This window comes from Notolepis coatsorum (genome assembly GCF_963971535.1).
Source record: "Notolepis coatsorum genome assembly, chromosome: 6".
NCBI lineage: Eukaryota > Metazoa > Chordata > Actinopteri > Aulopiformes > Paralepididae > Notolepis > Notolepis coatsorum.
Genome location: NC_140170.1, coordinates 107,978,897 through 107,996,198, shown reverse-complemented (window position 1 = coordinate 107,996,198; position 17,302 = coordinate 107,978,897). Strand labels below are relative to the sequence as shown.

Sequence of the window (17,302 nt, the reverse complement as noted above, 5' to 3'; positions counted from 1 at the left end):
CTCACGTATATCATCGTCAATCACATCTGACTCTGCATATAGAGCTCCAAAATGTCAGAGGGACCACTAAAACAAAAGAGAAATTTTCACTTGAAAATTATTTTATTTTGAAATTTCATGGTGAAATATTGCAGTGTTATAACACAAAGGTTAAATCATATCAGTATGATACAGTTTACGTTCGAAGCAAACACGTCTGAGAGTCTTTATCAAAGTGGTTATAACCCCATACAGAATATACTGAACAATATACATTACTTTACAATATGTAAAACATCATCCACCTTCACATAGTGAAGTCAATACTGAAGAAGAAAAAACAGCCAATAGTCTAATCGACTTTTTCTGAAACAAAAGACCAATACAAAAATGTAATGGAATATAAAAGTTCCTACAAGCAGAGAATATACGGGCTATAATGTTAGCCAACACTATTCTCTATAGAGTTTACATTGACAGTCTGATATCGTGGTCTCCACAAGTGCGCATCACCTCACCTCATTAGATTAGATTATTATATCTGTATATCTGTATGTTGTGTGTATGACATAAATGTCATTATGAATTGAAAATGGTCTGCATTCTTTCTCTGGTCTGCATCCTCTTAACAATTGTGTGTATTGAGCTTTACTGTACTGTACCCATTCTGCAATCTGTTAATTAAAGTTTTCAATCAATCAATCAATCAATCACCACATCGGGGCATCATCACCAGGGTCTCCACAGCGGCTGTCTTCCGCCTGCGTTGACGCACTTTGGCGCGCTGTTCCTGTCAGCGCTGACCACGCGGCTCGCCGCGCACATGACGGCGGCGCCCCGGCGGCGCTGTGGCGGAACGCGGCTGAAGTGATGAGCGACTCTCTGTCGCGCGTCGGTCGGCTGGTTGTGCGCAGAGAGGAAGCCGAGCGTCTCCTCCAGGCACCGGGTGAACCCCTCTGCATAGCTTTGACCACCAGGTGCAGCCGTCCGACCACCACGACCACCGCCGGCAGGTGCCGCCGGACGCAGGTTCTCTTGCAGGTAAAACACGGCGGTCTCGAGGATGTCGGCTTTCTCCAGCTTGGAGCTCGGCTGCTGGCCTTGGAGCTCTGTCTTCAATAGGGCTTTCAGCTGCTCGATGCTGCTGTTGATGCGGTCTCTGCGCAGCTTCTCCACAAGTGGTTTTCTTATCTGTGAAGGGGGGGGGGGGTAACAGATTAGACATTCGCATTAAGCGTCAGGACTCCCTGGAAGAAGAGATCTTGTATCTCAATGGGACATTCCTGGATAAATAAAGGATAAAAAAAAAAGCCCCGCATAACTAGAATATCAACTACGAAGAAAACTCTAATGTAAAGTGTGTGTGTGGGCAATACCTACTTTGAGTTTATCTTTAGTAGGAAGCACAAAGTTGCACACTTTGACAGGTGCCATGCTTGTGTGAGCTGAGTTGCTCTTGAGATGAGGAGGTTGGTTGTCAGAGATGTGAGTCAGTGTGTCCCTGAAGTTACAGCCTCTGTATTTATACACCCTCCAGGCTCCCACTGTAAACAGTGTGGGTCTCACTTTGACACGAGGTTCCCACACTTGCGGGCCAATCGGGATCGCGGACAGTACAATGACAAAGACTTCAATTACTTCATGCTAAATTGAATGTCTATTGCCTTTTGTCAATGAAAGTGTCCCAGGGGAACAGGTGGAGGGTGGAGTGTGTAATAAAAGAGTGTCGTGAAAAAGTTGACTCTGTCTATTCCTTCTCGGCATTCCAAGTTGTCTCGGCCCCATTCACATGAAAGGTTGTCATTAAGCCAAATGGCGGGAAAACCTGACTACAATTAATGAATGGGGCTCCCAAAGATTATTCGGAATCAATAAGGGATTCAAAGCACATTGGCTAGCCTATATGCACTTCTTCCCGCGAAATTCTTGTGAAATAAATTGATTTATTTTCAACAATTCGTTCGACATCCAGACATCCACACACGAAGCTTTGGCAAGGCTATGGTAATCTCGAATTGGCCGAGTATTGATAGGCATGGCTAATGATTTATTATTGATTATGATCAATAAAAAAACAATTAAGTTCGTTGTTTATTAATACCTATATAATATGACAAATATAAGAGGTTATATAGGCTGGTGGTAGGCCTAAGGATTTAATTATTTCGTGATATGCATAAGTACTAATGCATTTTAAAAACCTGCCAAATGAAGCCTATAAATAATCAATCTGGAAACAAATATATAACTATAAACGAATGAATAATCCCATTAATTAATTATTATTATTAAAAAAGAATAGGCAATTATTAAATAATTAGAATTATCATTATGAGCATTTCATTAGAAAAGGTCGAGATAACTTTAAGTTAGGCTTATATAATAGACAAGGGTTGATGGTTCATGAAATAGCCTTTTTTTTCCTTTTCTTTTCCACTCTTTTTTTGTAACGTGTTTTCCCCCATATGGTCTCTTGGGAATTAGATGGCCCTTTGCGGAGCGTGACTAATGCGGTATTGAGCACGGCACACGTCCATTGTCGCCGTGTTGAACGTGTGCTGTGGGAAAGTTGGGACAACACAGCCTCCAGGATTAGTCTTTGAAGGCAAGAGCATGGCAGCTGGCTCCCGTGCGCGGGAAACCACTGTCGGCTACTCGGCTCCGGTGAACTGTATGGGATTTCCAGGCCTGGCTGGCTGTGTGTGTGTTCTCTTCTTCTCACTCAGGTTCACGGAGGAGTTCAATCAAGTTATAATTTATAAGTACAGGCACAACTTACCACGGTGTCGTGTGACTCTTTGTAGAGGGCTTGGTTTTTAAGCTAATGGACCTCAGTGGAGTGTTTCATGTAGTTATAGGGTATAGCTAACCTACTTGTTTTCAATGTACTAATTATTCTCTGACAGAATGAATGAACACAATTCCACATTATTAGATTAGATTCAGTACAACGAAAATAAGTTTGGCATCCAAACAGAGTGAAAATGTATCAGTAAAGTGCAACAGCAATATACAATGTGGTGATTCAACTATGGGTACAAATATACAAATTAATACTACTGAGTTGTTGTATAATACATAAAGACAGTATTACTACTGGCCAGCAGCGTAACTAGTAAGAGTATGATATGTATAGATATAGTAAAGCACTATAGACAGGTGAGGATAGATATATTATGTGGTGAGAATAATGATATACAGCATTATTGTAAGATGCTATCATACAGAGCTATGGGTTATATGTATACAAGCAAGTATATAGAGGGGTTATATGCAGGTATATTGAGACAAATATGGGTGTGTGTATATATATATATATATATATATATATATATATATATATATATATATATATATGCAGTAAATATAAAGATATAAATGTAAATATTAAATATGCTGTGCACTGTTGTACATGCTACAGAGTATATGGGTAGACAGTGAAAGTATAGTATGGTATAGGTATAAATTGAGTAGGCAACAGAGTTCAGAGTTGTACAGTATGGGTAGAGCTATAGGATGTATAGGCAATGGAGTCAGAGTTCAGAGTTTATATAGTATTATGTAGTATTCTCACCTTTATGGGAATTTAAAGTTGTTTTTGTTGCGCTCAATGTGATGCCATGTGCAACGCTCTAAATCCAGGGTGTTTTCTAAGTTAATTGTTTCATACTTTCATTCAGTGTCACACATTTGATCTCCATCTCCCAGCGAACCGGGCTTGTGTTAAGGGGCACAAAGCATTCCTTGCTGTTGTGCTGCACCAAGCTTTGACTCTGGGTGCCCCTGTGAGGGCCGAGGCATGGCCACAAAAGAGAGGGGCAGGTGCTTGGTGTCATGCGCCTCAAGAAGGATCCTTGTGACTCCAGCAGCAACATAAGAGAACCTGGGAAATGCCTGACCCCTCTTTGGGGGGAAAAGAGAGCCGCCCTGGTTCCTTAATGTGGGACCGCCGGGGTCTAGCATTCCAACATGTGACCTGCTTACATTCAAAGTCAAGGCATGCTTTGAAGAAAGACCACTTTAGGCGGGAAACTTTGCCATTGTTTTTTTTTTTATCCACTTTTTCTCTCCCTTTTCTATTTTTCTCCCATCCCAATGTGCCAATTCTTCCCTCCCCTGTCTTGAACGCTGCTCGCATATGCCCCCCACTGGCCGGTTGTAGGGATGATAGAAGCCTTGCATCACGTGTCCCCTCCGGTACACGAGGGGGCAGCCTGTCACATCTTTTCACCTGCCAGCACGGACTCTCATTGGCGAGGTGTAACGTGTGGGAGGCTCACACTACCCCCGCCATTTCCTGTCTCTGATGTGCAGGCGTCCCCAACCGACCTGTAGGAGTCGCTGTCCACAACATCCAGATTACCACCCATCGACTTCCACCCGCTAATTCTGCCAATTGAATTAGTATGATGGCTAACCCAAGCCGGAGGCAGCGCCGACAGCCGGTGTCGAACCCGGTGTCTCTTGCGTTGGTGACGAGTGCAATATCCGCTGCGCCACCCAGCCGCCCTGAAGCTTTGCCATTGTTGAAATACCTTCTGTCACGACGGAGACACCTCCACAAAGTGGTGAGGTTTGGTTATGGTTAGGATCTGTAACAATAATAATAACTTAATTTTTTTTATTTGTATAGCACTTTCATACAGAAGTTATTGTAAACAAAACAATTTGTTTGCTTTTGGATTATACAGTACTTGTACACTGCACAGTTTGACTGTACTATACTGAGAATGAGATACAGGTGTTCAGTCCCTTGTGTGACCTATCACCAAACCTTGAGTATCAGTGATTACACTTGTTTCTGGTGATGTTGTATACACTATTTATGTATACAACGGTGTGTGTTTTTTTGTTTGTCTTCCACTATTATCTACCTGCGGTCCTCCCTAGGTGGACTTCCAAGCTCATGAGAAGCCTTGGCTCCCCCAGTAGATGTCCAGATGGCCTATTGAGGGCAAGGCATAATGAGGGCTGATGGATCAGTGGAGGCCGCGGCAGGGTGGGGCGCTACCCTGAATGGGGGCTTAAGTGTGGGAAAGAAGAGCAGGTCGCAGCTCTCACACATTCCTCAGTGGAGAGTGGGCCTTTGGCTCCACACAGACACTGGGGCATCTGGGCTCAAAGCCATGGAGGCTGTTTGACGTGTGCATGTGTGTGTGTGTGTGTGTGTGTGTGTGTGTGTGTGTGTGTGTGTGTGTGTGTGTCTGTGTGTGTCTGTGTGTGGGAGAGAGTGTGCAGAGGGGCCCACAATGAGGGCCATCGCCTTTTTCTCTCTCAATAGGAGGAATGTCCACATTGGAATGCGTTCATATAGTCAAAAGATGTGTTTTCACCGGCATAGTTTGTCATGACTCACTTCTGAGAAATGCGTCTTGAGGAGCAGAGAAGAAAGACTGGTGTGGATTTTCCGCCAAAAGGAGTTTTGCCATCTGCCTCTTTGTGGACATATTTTCATGGTTATTAACACACACTAAGGACTTCCAAATTGATCTTTATTTTCTTCTCTCAGGGAAAACCGTCTGCAGTTTTATTCACATTATTATTATTATTATTTCTTCTTCTTATTATTATTATCGTAAAAATGTAGGCCTACAAAGGTTACCAAAATATGAAAACATATTGATAATGAACCTAATACATTTGGATACACTACATTAATGAAAATCACTGTAGCTGCAACTGTAAAGTGGAATACAGTACTTACTACTTAGCCATGCAGCACATCACAGGTTTGAGAAGCAGCAGGTGTTGGAGCACATGTTCCGTTTATGAGAGGAGAGGAGGAGAGGTGTAATGAGTGGTATGTGAGCAAACGGATACACACACACACACACACACACACACACACACACACACACACACACACACACACACACACACACACACACACACTCACTCACACACGCGTCCCTAGGCTCCGCGGTGCGTCTGATCTGGCCAGCAGGTTGAAAGGACCTCTCGGGGGGGAGGGGGGGGGGGGGGGTACTCTATTGACTGGAGGATGTGTGAGTAGGATCCCAGCCCGCTTTCCCACACTCTCTTTCCCATTTATTACATATTCTCCTAGGGGTAAGCGCAGGGAGGGGGGCGAGGTGTCGGACAATGGAAGTGTGCCTACCCAGAGGACACTGGATAATTGTGTTTAATTGGCATTTACAATGGGAATGTTTCTCCCTCCCCCTCTCTTTCATAATTTTTTTTAGAACTTATTTTGAATGGAAGTGGATCCATGAACATTATGTAATACATCCCTTACAGTGTATATTATGCTATAAATTGCATATATAGTAATACTGATTTAATTTATTACCTTTTTATTGACTTAATACTGATATATAACAATTCCCTGCCACTGGTTGCCCATTCAGCATTGACTCACAACAGGTGTTTAATATTTCAACTTCATCACACTGCAGGCATTGTATTTGTTGCAGGTTTGATACAAACGTGCAGTAGTGTCCACTGTGTGAAGTAAGCATGTGCCTTATATTTATTTATGTTTGTAGTGGCCCTTATCAGGTCCACTGTCTCACACACTCCCCATCTGCAGTGGCCATATCAGATAAGACAGAGGGAAGGTTCCCAGGTAATAAAAGAGTAATGACCTGCTTGTGCTCAATGTGTACCTTTGATAGCTGCAGCACCATTCCCTCTGTTGGGGCCATGAGACCAGTTAACCATGAGATAATAGATGCCTCTCCTATTGTCGTGTCGGCCTCGCCCACTGGCCTCAGAGTGTGGGAAAGCTAATCCAGCCTGGGACTCATGGCTTTGTAATGCTAATGTCTAGCTATAAATAGGGGAGAGGCATCCTCACTCAACTCACAACTCACTCTGCTCTCTCAGAGAAGCTCTGCACTCTACCAGAATGGCTCCTACCTACACCAGAGACTCTGACTACTCAATGCTCTCTACCAAAGACAAGCACAAAGTAAGTACTGATGGTCATCTGATATCACTATTTATAAAATCTGAAATGTTTTCTTCATGGCTTGAAATCAACATCAGAACACATAACTAACAGAATTCCCTTTTCTTTCTACAGTTGAGAAAACCAGTTGTGGAGAAGATGCGTAGAGACCGCATCAACATCTGCATCGAGGAGCTCAAGGCCCTGCTGGAGAAGGAGTTCCAGAAGCGAGACCCCAATGCTAAGCTGGAGAAGGCTGACGTCCTGGAGATGACCGTGGTGTTCCTGAAGCAGCAGCTGCAGCCCCAGAGCTCAGCCCCTCAGAGGGCTCACAGTGAGGGCTTCTCCCAGTGCTGGAAGGAGACGCTGCACTTCCTGTCGGCCAACTCCTTGAAGGACGTGACGCTCCCGCACCTCCAGTACCTCCATGCTGCCCAGAGAGCCGGCCAGGACACCTGTCCTACCTCTCCACTCTCCTCCCAGAACCACAGCCAGGGCCCAGTGAAGCAGACCCCCAGCACACACAAGCTGGTGTGGAGGCCGTGGTAGACACTTCGTGAACTCTCTCAAACCGGATGGGTGTTTACCATCTTATGTACTGTAGGAGATATTTCTCCAAATATTTCCTTGAATGGATTTTTTTTCTTCAGTTTTTGAAAAGAACTCTACTATACTCTTAAACAAATAGTTGAAATTACATTTAGAATTCTTCATATTGAAGATGTTTTGTAAAAATTCTGTCTATGGCAGTGACCTGAGTTTTCTGTGTCGTACATCTTTAATCCTTTATTTTCTGTGAAGATGCCTTGTAAAGATAATGTCTTGATCTCTATGGTTGTTTAGCCAACTGAAACCTTGCCTTAAACCTTGTTGTGATAGTATTACTGTCTCATACTGCTGAATGCCATTCATGTTTATTGAATGTATTGAATGCCTTTCATAAAGGCTGTATTGTGGGACCCCACCTGGTCCAACGGAGGCATCATTGTGCCGTGATATGAACTGTCAACACTGTGTGTTCCTTATACTCACTTCATGAAGTGATCACCTGTGAACATGAAAAATACTTCCTTGTAGGAAAGTAAGACCTTTAAGATTTGTTGTTCCAAAGAGAACAGTGCATACAAATCCATCCCAAGACTCCAAATAAACATTGTATAGATGATCATAATACTCTTTCTGCATTTCTTTGTTCTTAATAATGGTGGGTTGGGATTAAGAATGAGAAAGTACAAATAAATCCAGTCTGCATTTCATTGCAAGAGGCTCTAGAAGGGATCAATATATCTTGACAGTTCTAGTGGTAGTCGTTAATGATTGGACTACAATAATCCAAGATCATGGTTATCAGGAGGAAGCTATAGTTACTACGAGTCACTGGCAGGAATGATAAGGGAGTATATTGATTGGGTCTCTAGGCTCATTAATCAATAATGATGGGAGGGTGTTTTTTACGTAAACTTTAGATACAGAGTTTGACCTCATGGGTTCAGAGGTTTCCCTGCTTTCCCACACTCCTTAACCAACATCAGTTTGTGACAACAGATAACATCACATCAATTATTGGTTATTTGCATACGTGTGTGAGAGGGGTTGTGTTTGTACCCGTATCATAGGGCAAGGAGTGGGAGTGTGCCAGGCAGTGTATGTGTGTGTTTATTTCTGCAATGTATTTTGCATAGTTTGTGTATGAATAGAGTATACTAGTGTGTATATGTATGTGTGTGTGTGTGTGTGTGCGTGCGTGCGTGCGTGCGCGTGTGTGTGTGGGTGTGTGTGTGTGTGTGCATGTGTGTGTGTGTGTGTGTGTGTTGGCTCTAAGTGTGCTGTGTAAACACATCAGCTATATCACCTGGGAGAAGAAACCTGCCCTGCAGCCTGACTTACACCTGCTTGCATCAGACAGAGGGCAGGGGTTTCCCACGATCGTGCGCAGGTCTTGTTACAAGTACAGACCCATCCTGCCACACACACACACACACACGCACACACACACACACACACACACACACACACACACACACACACGCACACACACCAACAACAGGATCTTGAAAGGAACCTATAGTCAAAGCCCTGTGATGCACTAAGTCAATAAACTCATATCATGCTGAATGAATGAAATCAACAATAATCAAGGAATGATCAATCGACAATCAGACATTAAAAAAAAAGAAACAAATATAATATATTATATATAAGCTAGATAAAGATATCGATGGCTTGTTTGAGTGATATCTTTCATTTGGAATAGTTATCTATTGATTATTTGACAATGGCAAACCTGTGTGCTGATGAAACAGCAAGCCTATAGTTTTCCCTCCAGAGACAGATTTGTAAGGGAAGGAGAGTGAGGCAGTGGGGTCAGGACGATTCTCACCATCACGGCTGGAGGGGGTGGGGTGCGGGGGGGGGGGGGGGGGGGGGTAATTTAGCACGGCACACTTCCTTTGTCCCTCGGATGAAGGGATAGAATGGCTCAGGAGTGTGGGAAAGCTGGGGAGAGGCAGGCTCCACACACAGGAGATGCAGCCTCCAGGCCCAGCAGCGGCTAAGCTCACCAGCTGTTTGATGAAACCAGACCTGACAGAGACCTACTGCTCAACGGCAACCTGGGGCTTTAGTGCACAAAGCACAAGACAGGCACGCTCAGTCACACTTGTACACACACACAACGCTAAACATCCTACACGTGTGCGAGCATGCTTTCCCCAAATCATATGTACTGTGTACATTTTGAGTGAAAACTTGCGCACACTGTATTACCCACTTTACAGGCACTCGCTTACACAGATGTGAGTCCCTATCGTCATGGTTGAGGAATAATAGATTGGATTACATGTAACCTGATTATTGAAATCAGATTACAAAATGGTAAATGTAATCCATTACAAAAAGATCACAGTAATTAGGTTACAGGACATATGATTACTTGTTGTATTAGTCAAAAACACTGTAAGTTTAGGGTTATTATTTAACATTTTAGAGACAAAGTAACTAAATAATAACTAGTATTCAGAGTGTTCCAATTAATTTAGTTACTTTTATGTAGGTAATCCATAATCTGAAACCAATTGAATTTGGAATATTAATTATGAATAATTATTAACCATATGCACAGCCATATTTTGTATACACTTTAGAAACCTCTTCTCAGCTATTAGCATCATCGTATGATATGATGGGGTTTTATGAAAAAGTTCTACTAAGTGACTACTAAGTATGAATTAATCACATCATGTTTTGCACTTTAATACTATGGTCTACATGCACAATTGCCAGGTCTTGACACTGTTACTCTCATCAGATATGGAAATGAAATACTTATTGCCTCCCAGCAGAAAATTCTCCCATAGCCTGCTATAATGTAAATTAAAGTAATTTTGGAGTAATTCAATTAAAACCTGGAGAAATTGAATAAAAACAATATTCAAATGTTGAAGATGCAAACAGTAGAATGTGGTTTTATTTTGGTTTGACATCAATGAGCATGAATTGTTTGGGCTCAGCACCAATCACACTAGAATAATATACTATTTCACAGTATTTTCCTTTACAAAAGGTCACAATCAAATTCACTTAAAATGGAATATATAACACATGAGAAAACAATCTCTCTAAGAAGTTTGCATTACAAATGCATATTTGCCTGTTCATTATTAGAATGAAGAAGTCAACTCCACAGGAGTCAGATAGCATACCAGGAATGGTAAGACGTTTTCATAATAGAAATACAACTTTTCCCTAAAAGGCACATAAAATAAATCAGCCTTTATATGGTAAAGGCACAACTCCTTTCAGGAGAAACAGAAACAACACAAATTGTTACATGGTTCTTGCTACACACAGTAAATCAAGGACCCAGGTGTACAGTTAGCATTGAGGGTAGAGATATATCCATATAAGATGGTGAACAACCATCCTTTTGAACGAGTCTGTGCAGTAATTCTACCACGGCCTCCACACCAGCTTGTGTGTGCTGGGGGCCTGCTTCACTGGGCCCTGGCTGTGGTTCTGGGAGGAGAGTGGAGAGGTAGGACAGGTGTCCTGGCCGGCTCTCTGGGCAGCATGGAGGTACTGGAGGTGCGGGAGCGTCACGTCCTTCAAGGAGTTGGCCGACAGGAAGTGCAGCGTCTCCTTCCAGCACTGGGAGAAGCCCTCACTGTGAGCCCTCTGAGGGGCTGAGCTCTGGGGCTGCAGCTGCTGCTTCAGGAACACCACGGTCATCTCCAGGACGTCAGCCTTCTCCAGCTTAGCATTGGGGTCTCGCTTCTGGAACTCCTTCTCCAGCAGGGCCTTGAGCTCCTCGATGCAGATGTTGATGCGGTCTCTACGCATCTTCTCCACAACTGGTTTTCTCAACTGTAGAAAAAAAAGTTGAATTCTGTTAGTTATGTGTTCTGATGTTGATTTCAAGCAATGAAGAAAACATTTCAGATTTTATAAATAGTGATATCAGATGACCATCAGTACTTACTTTGTGCTTGTCTTTGGTAGAGAGCATTGAGTAGTCAGAGTCTCTGGTGTAGGTAGGAGCCATTCTGGTAGTGCAGAGCTTCTCTGAGAGAGCAGAGTGAGTTGTGAGTTGAGTGAGGATGCCTCTCCCCTATTTATAGCTAGACATTAGCATTACAAAGCCATGAGTCCCAGGCTGGATTAGCTTTCCCACACTCTGAGGCCAGTGGGCGAGGCCGACACGACAATAGGAGAGGCATCTATTATCTCATGGTTAACTGGCCTCAACAGAGGGAATGGCGCTGCAGCTATCAGACTGAACACAGGCAGGTCATTACACCTTTATTACCTGGGAACCTTTCCTCTGTCTGATCTGATATGGCCACTGCAGATGGGGAGTGGGCGAGACACTGGACCAGATAAGGGTCACTACAAACATAAAGATAATTGCATATAGCTCGTACACAGTACACCATACCACTACAAATGGTTTTTAAATTGGTTCACATGGAAAGAAGGATGGGTGTTATCTTTGTGCAGAGTGAAAAATATACATTTATTTTCATCCCATTCTCTATCTTCCAGTCTCATAGGTTTTTGCTCCAGTGTTATCATCATGCTGCATATATTATGTCAAACTACTGTAACTATTCTGCCTCTCATGGGCGAGGGCACACTTCTATTCTACTGCAATTTATAACAATACCATTTTATTTTTTTTTTTTTTTTTACATGTGGGTTCTAAGTCATTGTTGTCTTGATACAAATTATTTGTCATAATCTTTGACCATCACTGAATTAATTATTTTCAACATTATGTCTTGCCTGTTAAAACATACCATAGGTTTCCAGTGTATTTGGCAATGTGTCTTAAGCTGTGTCACCATGCATGAAGTGAACCCATGAAAGTCACCACATTTGACTAAAATGCCATGCTAATCGGGAGGTGGAATTATTTCCCTGTAAAATTACTTTATTGTGCCTATATATACAGTGTCTAAAATGGAAGAGGAATAGGCTGTTTATGGGAGAATACCTCTTCTTCCTTTTAGACACTGTCATTCATTTCAGGAAAATCATTGCAGGTAAAATGTTCGCCTGACATTTTAGTGACTTCCGTGGGTTTGTGAGTTTAAGATACATTTCCGATATAGGCTACTGGAAGCTGATGGCATCATGGCAGTGGTAATTAACAAATAACTACACATAGTGACGGTAAAAGATAATGAAAAAGTTATTTACTTAATTTAGATTTTAGTATCTCGCTCTGCGCTCTCTCCAGGGTTTTGATTCGTGTTTTTGCTTATCGGATGGTGGCTGCCCCTCCCGCGCCCATGTTTGATTGATTGAACATTGTATTAAGATTGCAGAATGGGTACAATAGAGTACGGCTCAATACACACAATTGTTAAGGGGATGCAGACCAGATAAAGACTTTCGTCTTGTTTACATCAGGGTCCCCCATTTTCAATTCATCATAAATGTTGGCGCGGCGTGGGTATCTGTTTTGGATAAGTTGACGAGTAGAGTGTGAAACGCGCCTTTGATGCTTATGGGAACGTGTGCACGAGAGCATTGTTAAATGTGCACACGTTTCGATCAGCATCAAAGGCGCGTTTCATTCCTCCTCTTAACAGCTCGTGCTCGTGGGATCAAACGCGATCATCCCGTTCTCACAGTAAAAGGCGTCTCGTGGACACAGCGCGAGGCGCCAAGAGGGAGGTGTGACAGCGGCGGCACGCGTTCTGTCTGCAGGCTGCACGTCAGTCACACTTCTGTTTCAACAGAGACGAGACGAGGAAGCTGGGGAGATGTAGGGCCGGGGTGTGACCAAGACGTTTGTTGTGGTTTTATGACCCGGGTGACTGTGGGAACGTCTCAGGTGCTAAAAGTCCACGCAGGGAGCCCGGGCCCGGACACAGGTATAAATAGTCCCTTGGAGAGACAGTGACGGAGCTTTCCCCACAATACAACAGTGCGTGCGTTGAGTGCTGCTGACTGAAACGAGATTGAAGATTCCTTTTCTTTTTCTCTCAACTCGCAAATATGGATCCTGTGAATCAAAACAAGCCCGATGATACTTCTGTTGACAATAACAGTTCAAACAAGGTAAGCTATATGGCTGCTATACTGACTGTACTTGATTTGCACGTACACGTATGCCTAATATTCAAAATATAAAATGTTTATCATTTCAAATTCCTTTTGTTTTTGTGCTCCATGCAGTTGCGGAAACTCGTGGTGGAGAAAGTAAGGAGGGACCGCATCAATCACAGCATTGAGGAATTAAGAACACTTCTCAACCGAGGAGAGCAAAGCAGGGGCCAGACCTCCTCGAAGATGGAGAAAGCTGACATTTTGGAGATGGCAGTGAATTTACTGAGACAGAGGGCCACATCAGGCGTGGCGCCCATGCCCAGCCACTCTCAAAAGGGCTTCTCCCGGTGTCTTCAGGAGACACTTCGGCGTCTGTCACTTCACGCCGCTTTGCAGCCAGCAGAGAGAGAGGACACCAAGCGACTATCTGTGCGCCGGAGAACATCCCCGCAGAGGCGCGTGCCAGGCGAGCAAGGCCGAAGGACAGTTGCAGTGAAACGGTCAACTTCTAGGTCATCACCGCTGTCCCAAGGCTCACTGTGGAGACCATGGTAGTTCGGACTTCAGACAATAATGTTGATCAAGATTTATTGACAAGCAGTTGCAGGCTTCATCGTTATCATGGAAAATGTCGCGTCTTTTGTGGGGCATGGTTTTCTTGATTCAAAGTTTGCCTAACTTGTGCAACATTTGCACATTTTTGTACATGTAGGCCTCTAAATAGTATGTATACACAGTGTATGGTAAATACAAACGTTCGAAATGTCTTATGCCTATTATAGCAATTCAGCTTCTTGAAATAATGGCACATGTTGTCTTTTGTAAAGACGTTATTATACATGTTGTGTATTTCCTCATACCAGTAGTAGAGGTCAGAATAATTGTGTATTTTCATTATTCACATTATGTCGTAAACGAACCACTTATTAAAAAAAACTGATATTTGTGGTGTTTTCCTGTCAATTCTAGCTTGCTGACAGTCATAATCACACTGAACTATTTCGGTAGATAATCATTAGCCTAATACACCTCAATGTCCTGGCCGTTTATGTAATAGCCTTCCTTACAGCACCCACAAAACACCCCTCCCCCCGAAAAAAACCCAATGCCGGTGTTACCATCAACAAGACTCAAACAACGTTCGGCAGCAGAATATTGTAGATTGAAAACGCGTGGAAAAGGATTGTGGGTCATGCGCATGCGTGCGCAAGCGCAGGAGCGCTGGCAGCAGAATTCAGCAGGGAGTAGAATTTCGCAGAACACCTGTGCCTTGTCTTTTGCTCTGTGGAGGTTAGGCCTATGCATTTCAGCACCATGGACAGCTCTCCTATGTGCAGATCAGGCATGATGACAAAAGAACCTCCTGCAAATACCTTGTAGTTTCTCAACTGACCGCTGACGGGTCTCCCATGTGAAAACTGTATTCTGACACTGAGACCTTGCCAAACAACAGAAACATGCATTATAAAATGTGAAAAATGTTTGTGGAAAATAAAAGTTTTTTTCAAAGCTAACTTTTAGGAAGATATTAGCTAAACACATTCTCAGCTAAAACGTGAGTAATGTATATGTAGAGTAGGATAAATAACCTACTAATAAAGGAGCACGTCACTAAATAAATCTTGCTGACATAATCTCACACACATCCAAAACCATTTTGTTTGAATATGGCCACCAGTGTTAATTACAGGTCCATGAAATGATAAGGTATAGCAGTCCCTATAAGACAAGGTATTTTATCATCTTTTCATGAGGCTGTAATTAACACAACACAAGGGTTCAATGACCCCGATGACATCGCTGGTGACCATATATAACAAATTTACTCTGAATTACAATGATGTCAAACTAAATGAATGTGTGCAAAGCTGTTTAGTTTTTGAATGTGTGTGAGATTATGTGCAAAATAAATAAGCATTGTTCTTTTTTGTGAAGTGCCCCTTTAACTATTCCTTTGTTTAGCCTAATATGAGGCCTAATTCAAATGAATCTGACCAAAATAAGACAAGGTGAGGAAATATCATAAGCACCATGTAGCTGAATGTGAAAAGAAATGCTCTAGAATGACATGAATGTAACTGATGCTTGAAGTTTATTTGAACAGACTCAACCAGTCACATCAGGTATAAATGTTTCAACTGATAGAAGTGATGACAAGGTCACAACAAGAATTTGGATACAAATCCAAGGCACAATATACTCAAATAGAGTACAGGACACATGTAGAATTATCTTTATAAAAGATACATTGAGTCGTTTAGAATAAACAATGGATTTATGCCCAGAAAGGAAGACGAAATCTCATTAGATTGTGTTCTTAGTAGCAAGACGAAAATAAACACTGTGGATGTTATCAATAGCTGTTAATCACATAGTGATGTACAGGTAAGTAATCCTCACTGAGGAACAGCACAATAGTACAAGCTAAATAACTTGACAAGAAAAGAAAACATACAGTGGTTTCACATTGTGAAAATGATGTCAATGTCACTATTATACTCATGTGATATTGAAGATCCCTTTCGTCCAAAGGATATAATTGGAGAATTATTGATCTTACAACAGACCACTCCTGGATAATCACAAAGATTGAAGGCATGATGAAGCCCATTATGAGCTAAATGTCACAAAAGAAAGTACTGATAATCAGTAACGATGACATTGAGAAATCAAGCACAACAGGTATATGTCTCAAGATGCAACGAAAAAGTAATTTGATAAAAATGGATCTTACAATAGATCAGTCATGAACAACCACATAGGTTAAAGGTATAGGATGGCTATTTTGAGGAAATATTCTTCACAAATCTAATGTTCCCTTTCATGGAACAGGATAACATTTCCTGAGAAATGATCTTACAACAACAATAAGAACAACAGTATGGGCAGAATGTCCATTCAAAAGCAAAGGAAAACATTTTGATCATGATGATCATTAATAAACAGAATGGTCTCTGTTTCTATTTTGATTGATATTGTCTTTGATTATAAGCGGTGACCAACATGGTCATTTCAGTCAGTAGGTCTCTACCAGGGCCTCCAGAGGGCGCTGTTGACTGGCCTCTTCTCTTTGGTGATGCTGGGCTGGACTGAGGAGCTCAGCAGAAGCAGATCACTGTCCCTCATATTCTTATCAGAGGATGACTGCAGGTTCTGGACGTGGTTCAACAGTCTTCTGTGGGACTGTGTCTTCATCTTATCCTTGGACAGGAAGTGCACCGTCTCTTGGACACACCTGGAGTAACCTTGATTGACAGCTGTTGAGCAGGAGGAGGAGCTCACTGTCTGGTACTGCTGCTGTCGTCTCAGCAAGCAAACTGTCATCTCCAGGATGTCAGCTTTCTCCAGCTTGGAGTCAGGCTGTTGGTTGAGGAACTCTGGACCCAGGAGAGACTTGAGCTGCTCAATGCTGCTGTTGATTCGCTCTCTGCGCAACTTCTCCACAAGTGGTTTTCTCAACTGTAGAAAGAAGAAAGAAGTCATTAATAAACATATTCTGGATTATCAGATGAAGTAATTAACAATAATTAAATCAAATAACTTATATTTATATATAATACAAATACATTTAGATGTTTAGATAGTCAGGATCTTCAATTTACCTTGTTGGTCAAAGTCAGGTGCTCCTTAGAGTAAGGCATTGCTGCAGTGATTGTAGGAGCCATGGCTGGTCTCTGTGCAGTAGAGGTCCCTGTGTAGAGTGAATCTGGTCTCTACTGGCTTCTTCACTCCTACTTATAGTCCCCAATCTACATATGAATGTGTGGGTCTTGGTTTGGTTGGAGTTTCTCACAGTCTGCAGCCAATGGGAGAGCTTGGTTGGACAATGAGGAATGTGGAGCTGCCACATGCTCACTGCTC

The 17,302-nt window shown here is 42.5% G+C and overlaps 4 protein-coding genes across 4 annotated transcripts; 1 reads left to right on the top strand and 3 right to left on the bottom strand.

The window, feature by feature from the left end:
* Window positions 1-221: 221 nt before the first annotated feature.
* LOC311230950 (transcription factor HES-5-like) lies at window positions 222-1,457 on the bottom strand. The gene is made up of 2 exons (XM_084317404.1): window positions 1,360-1,457; window positions 222-1,170 (listed from the first exon to the last, which is right to left on the bottom strand). Exons 1-2 carry the CDS (start codon window positions 1,411-1,413, stop codon window positions 709-711), a joined length of 516 nt encoding a protein of 171 aa, XP_084173530.1. The 5' UTR covers window positions 1,414-1,457; the 3' UTR covers window positions 222-708.
* A 5,390-nt stretch (window positions 1,458-6,847) lies between these two features.
* Window positions 6,848-7,964, top strand: LOC311230953 (transcription factor HES-5-like; the record flags this gene model as incomplete). The annotated part of the gene is made up of 2 exons (XM_084317408.1): window positions 6,848-6,910; window positions 7,025-7,964. 2 exons carry the CDS (start codon window positions 6,848-6,850, stop codon window positions 7,436-7,438), a joined length of 477 nt encoding a protein of 158 aa, XP_084173534.1. The 3' UTR covers window positions 7,439-7,964.
* Window positions 7,965-10,529: 2,565 nt separating this feature from the next.
* Window positions 10,530-11,429, bottom strand: LOC311230954 (transcription factor HES-5-like; the record flags this gene model as incomplete). Its single annotated transcript, XM_084317409.1, has 2 exons — window positions 10,530-11,251; window positions 11,367-11,429. The coding sequence occupies 2 exons, from the start codon at window positions 11,427-11,429 to the stop codon at window positions 10,838-10,840; spliced, it is 477 nt and encodes a 158-aa protein (XP_084173535.1). The 3' UTR covers window positions 10,530-10,837.
* A 5,039-nt stretch (window positions 11,430-16,468) lies between these two features.
* Window positions 16,469-17,135, bottom strand: LOC311230962 (transcription factor HES-5-like; the record flags this gene model as incomplete). Its single annotated transcript, XM_084317418.1, has 2 exons — window positions 17,044-17,135; window positions 16,469-16,900 (listed from the first exon to the last, which is right to left on the bottom strand). Exons 1-2 carry the CDS (start codon window positions 17,104-17,106, stop codon window positions 16,469-16,471), a joined length of 495 nt encoding a protein of 164 aa, XP_084173544.1. The 5' UTR covers window positions 17,107-17,135.
* Window positions 17,136-17,302: the final 167 nt, after the last annotated feature.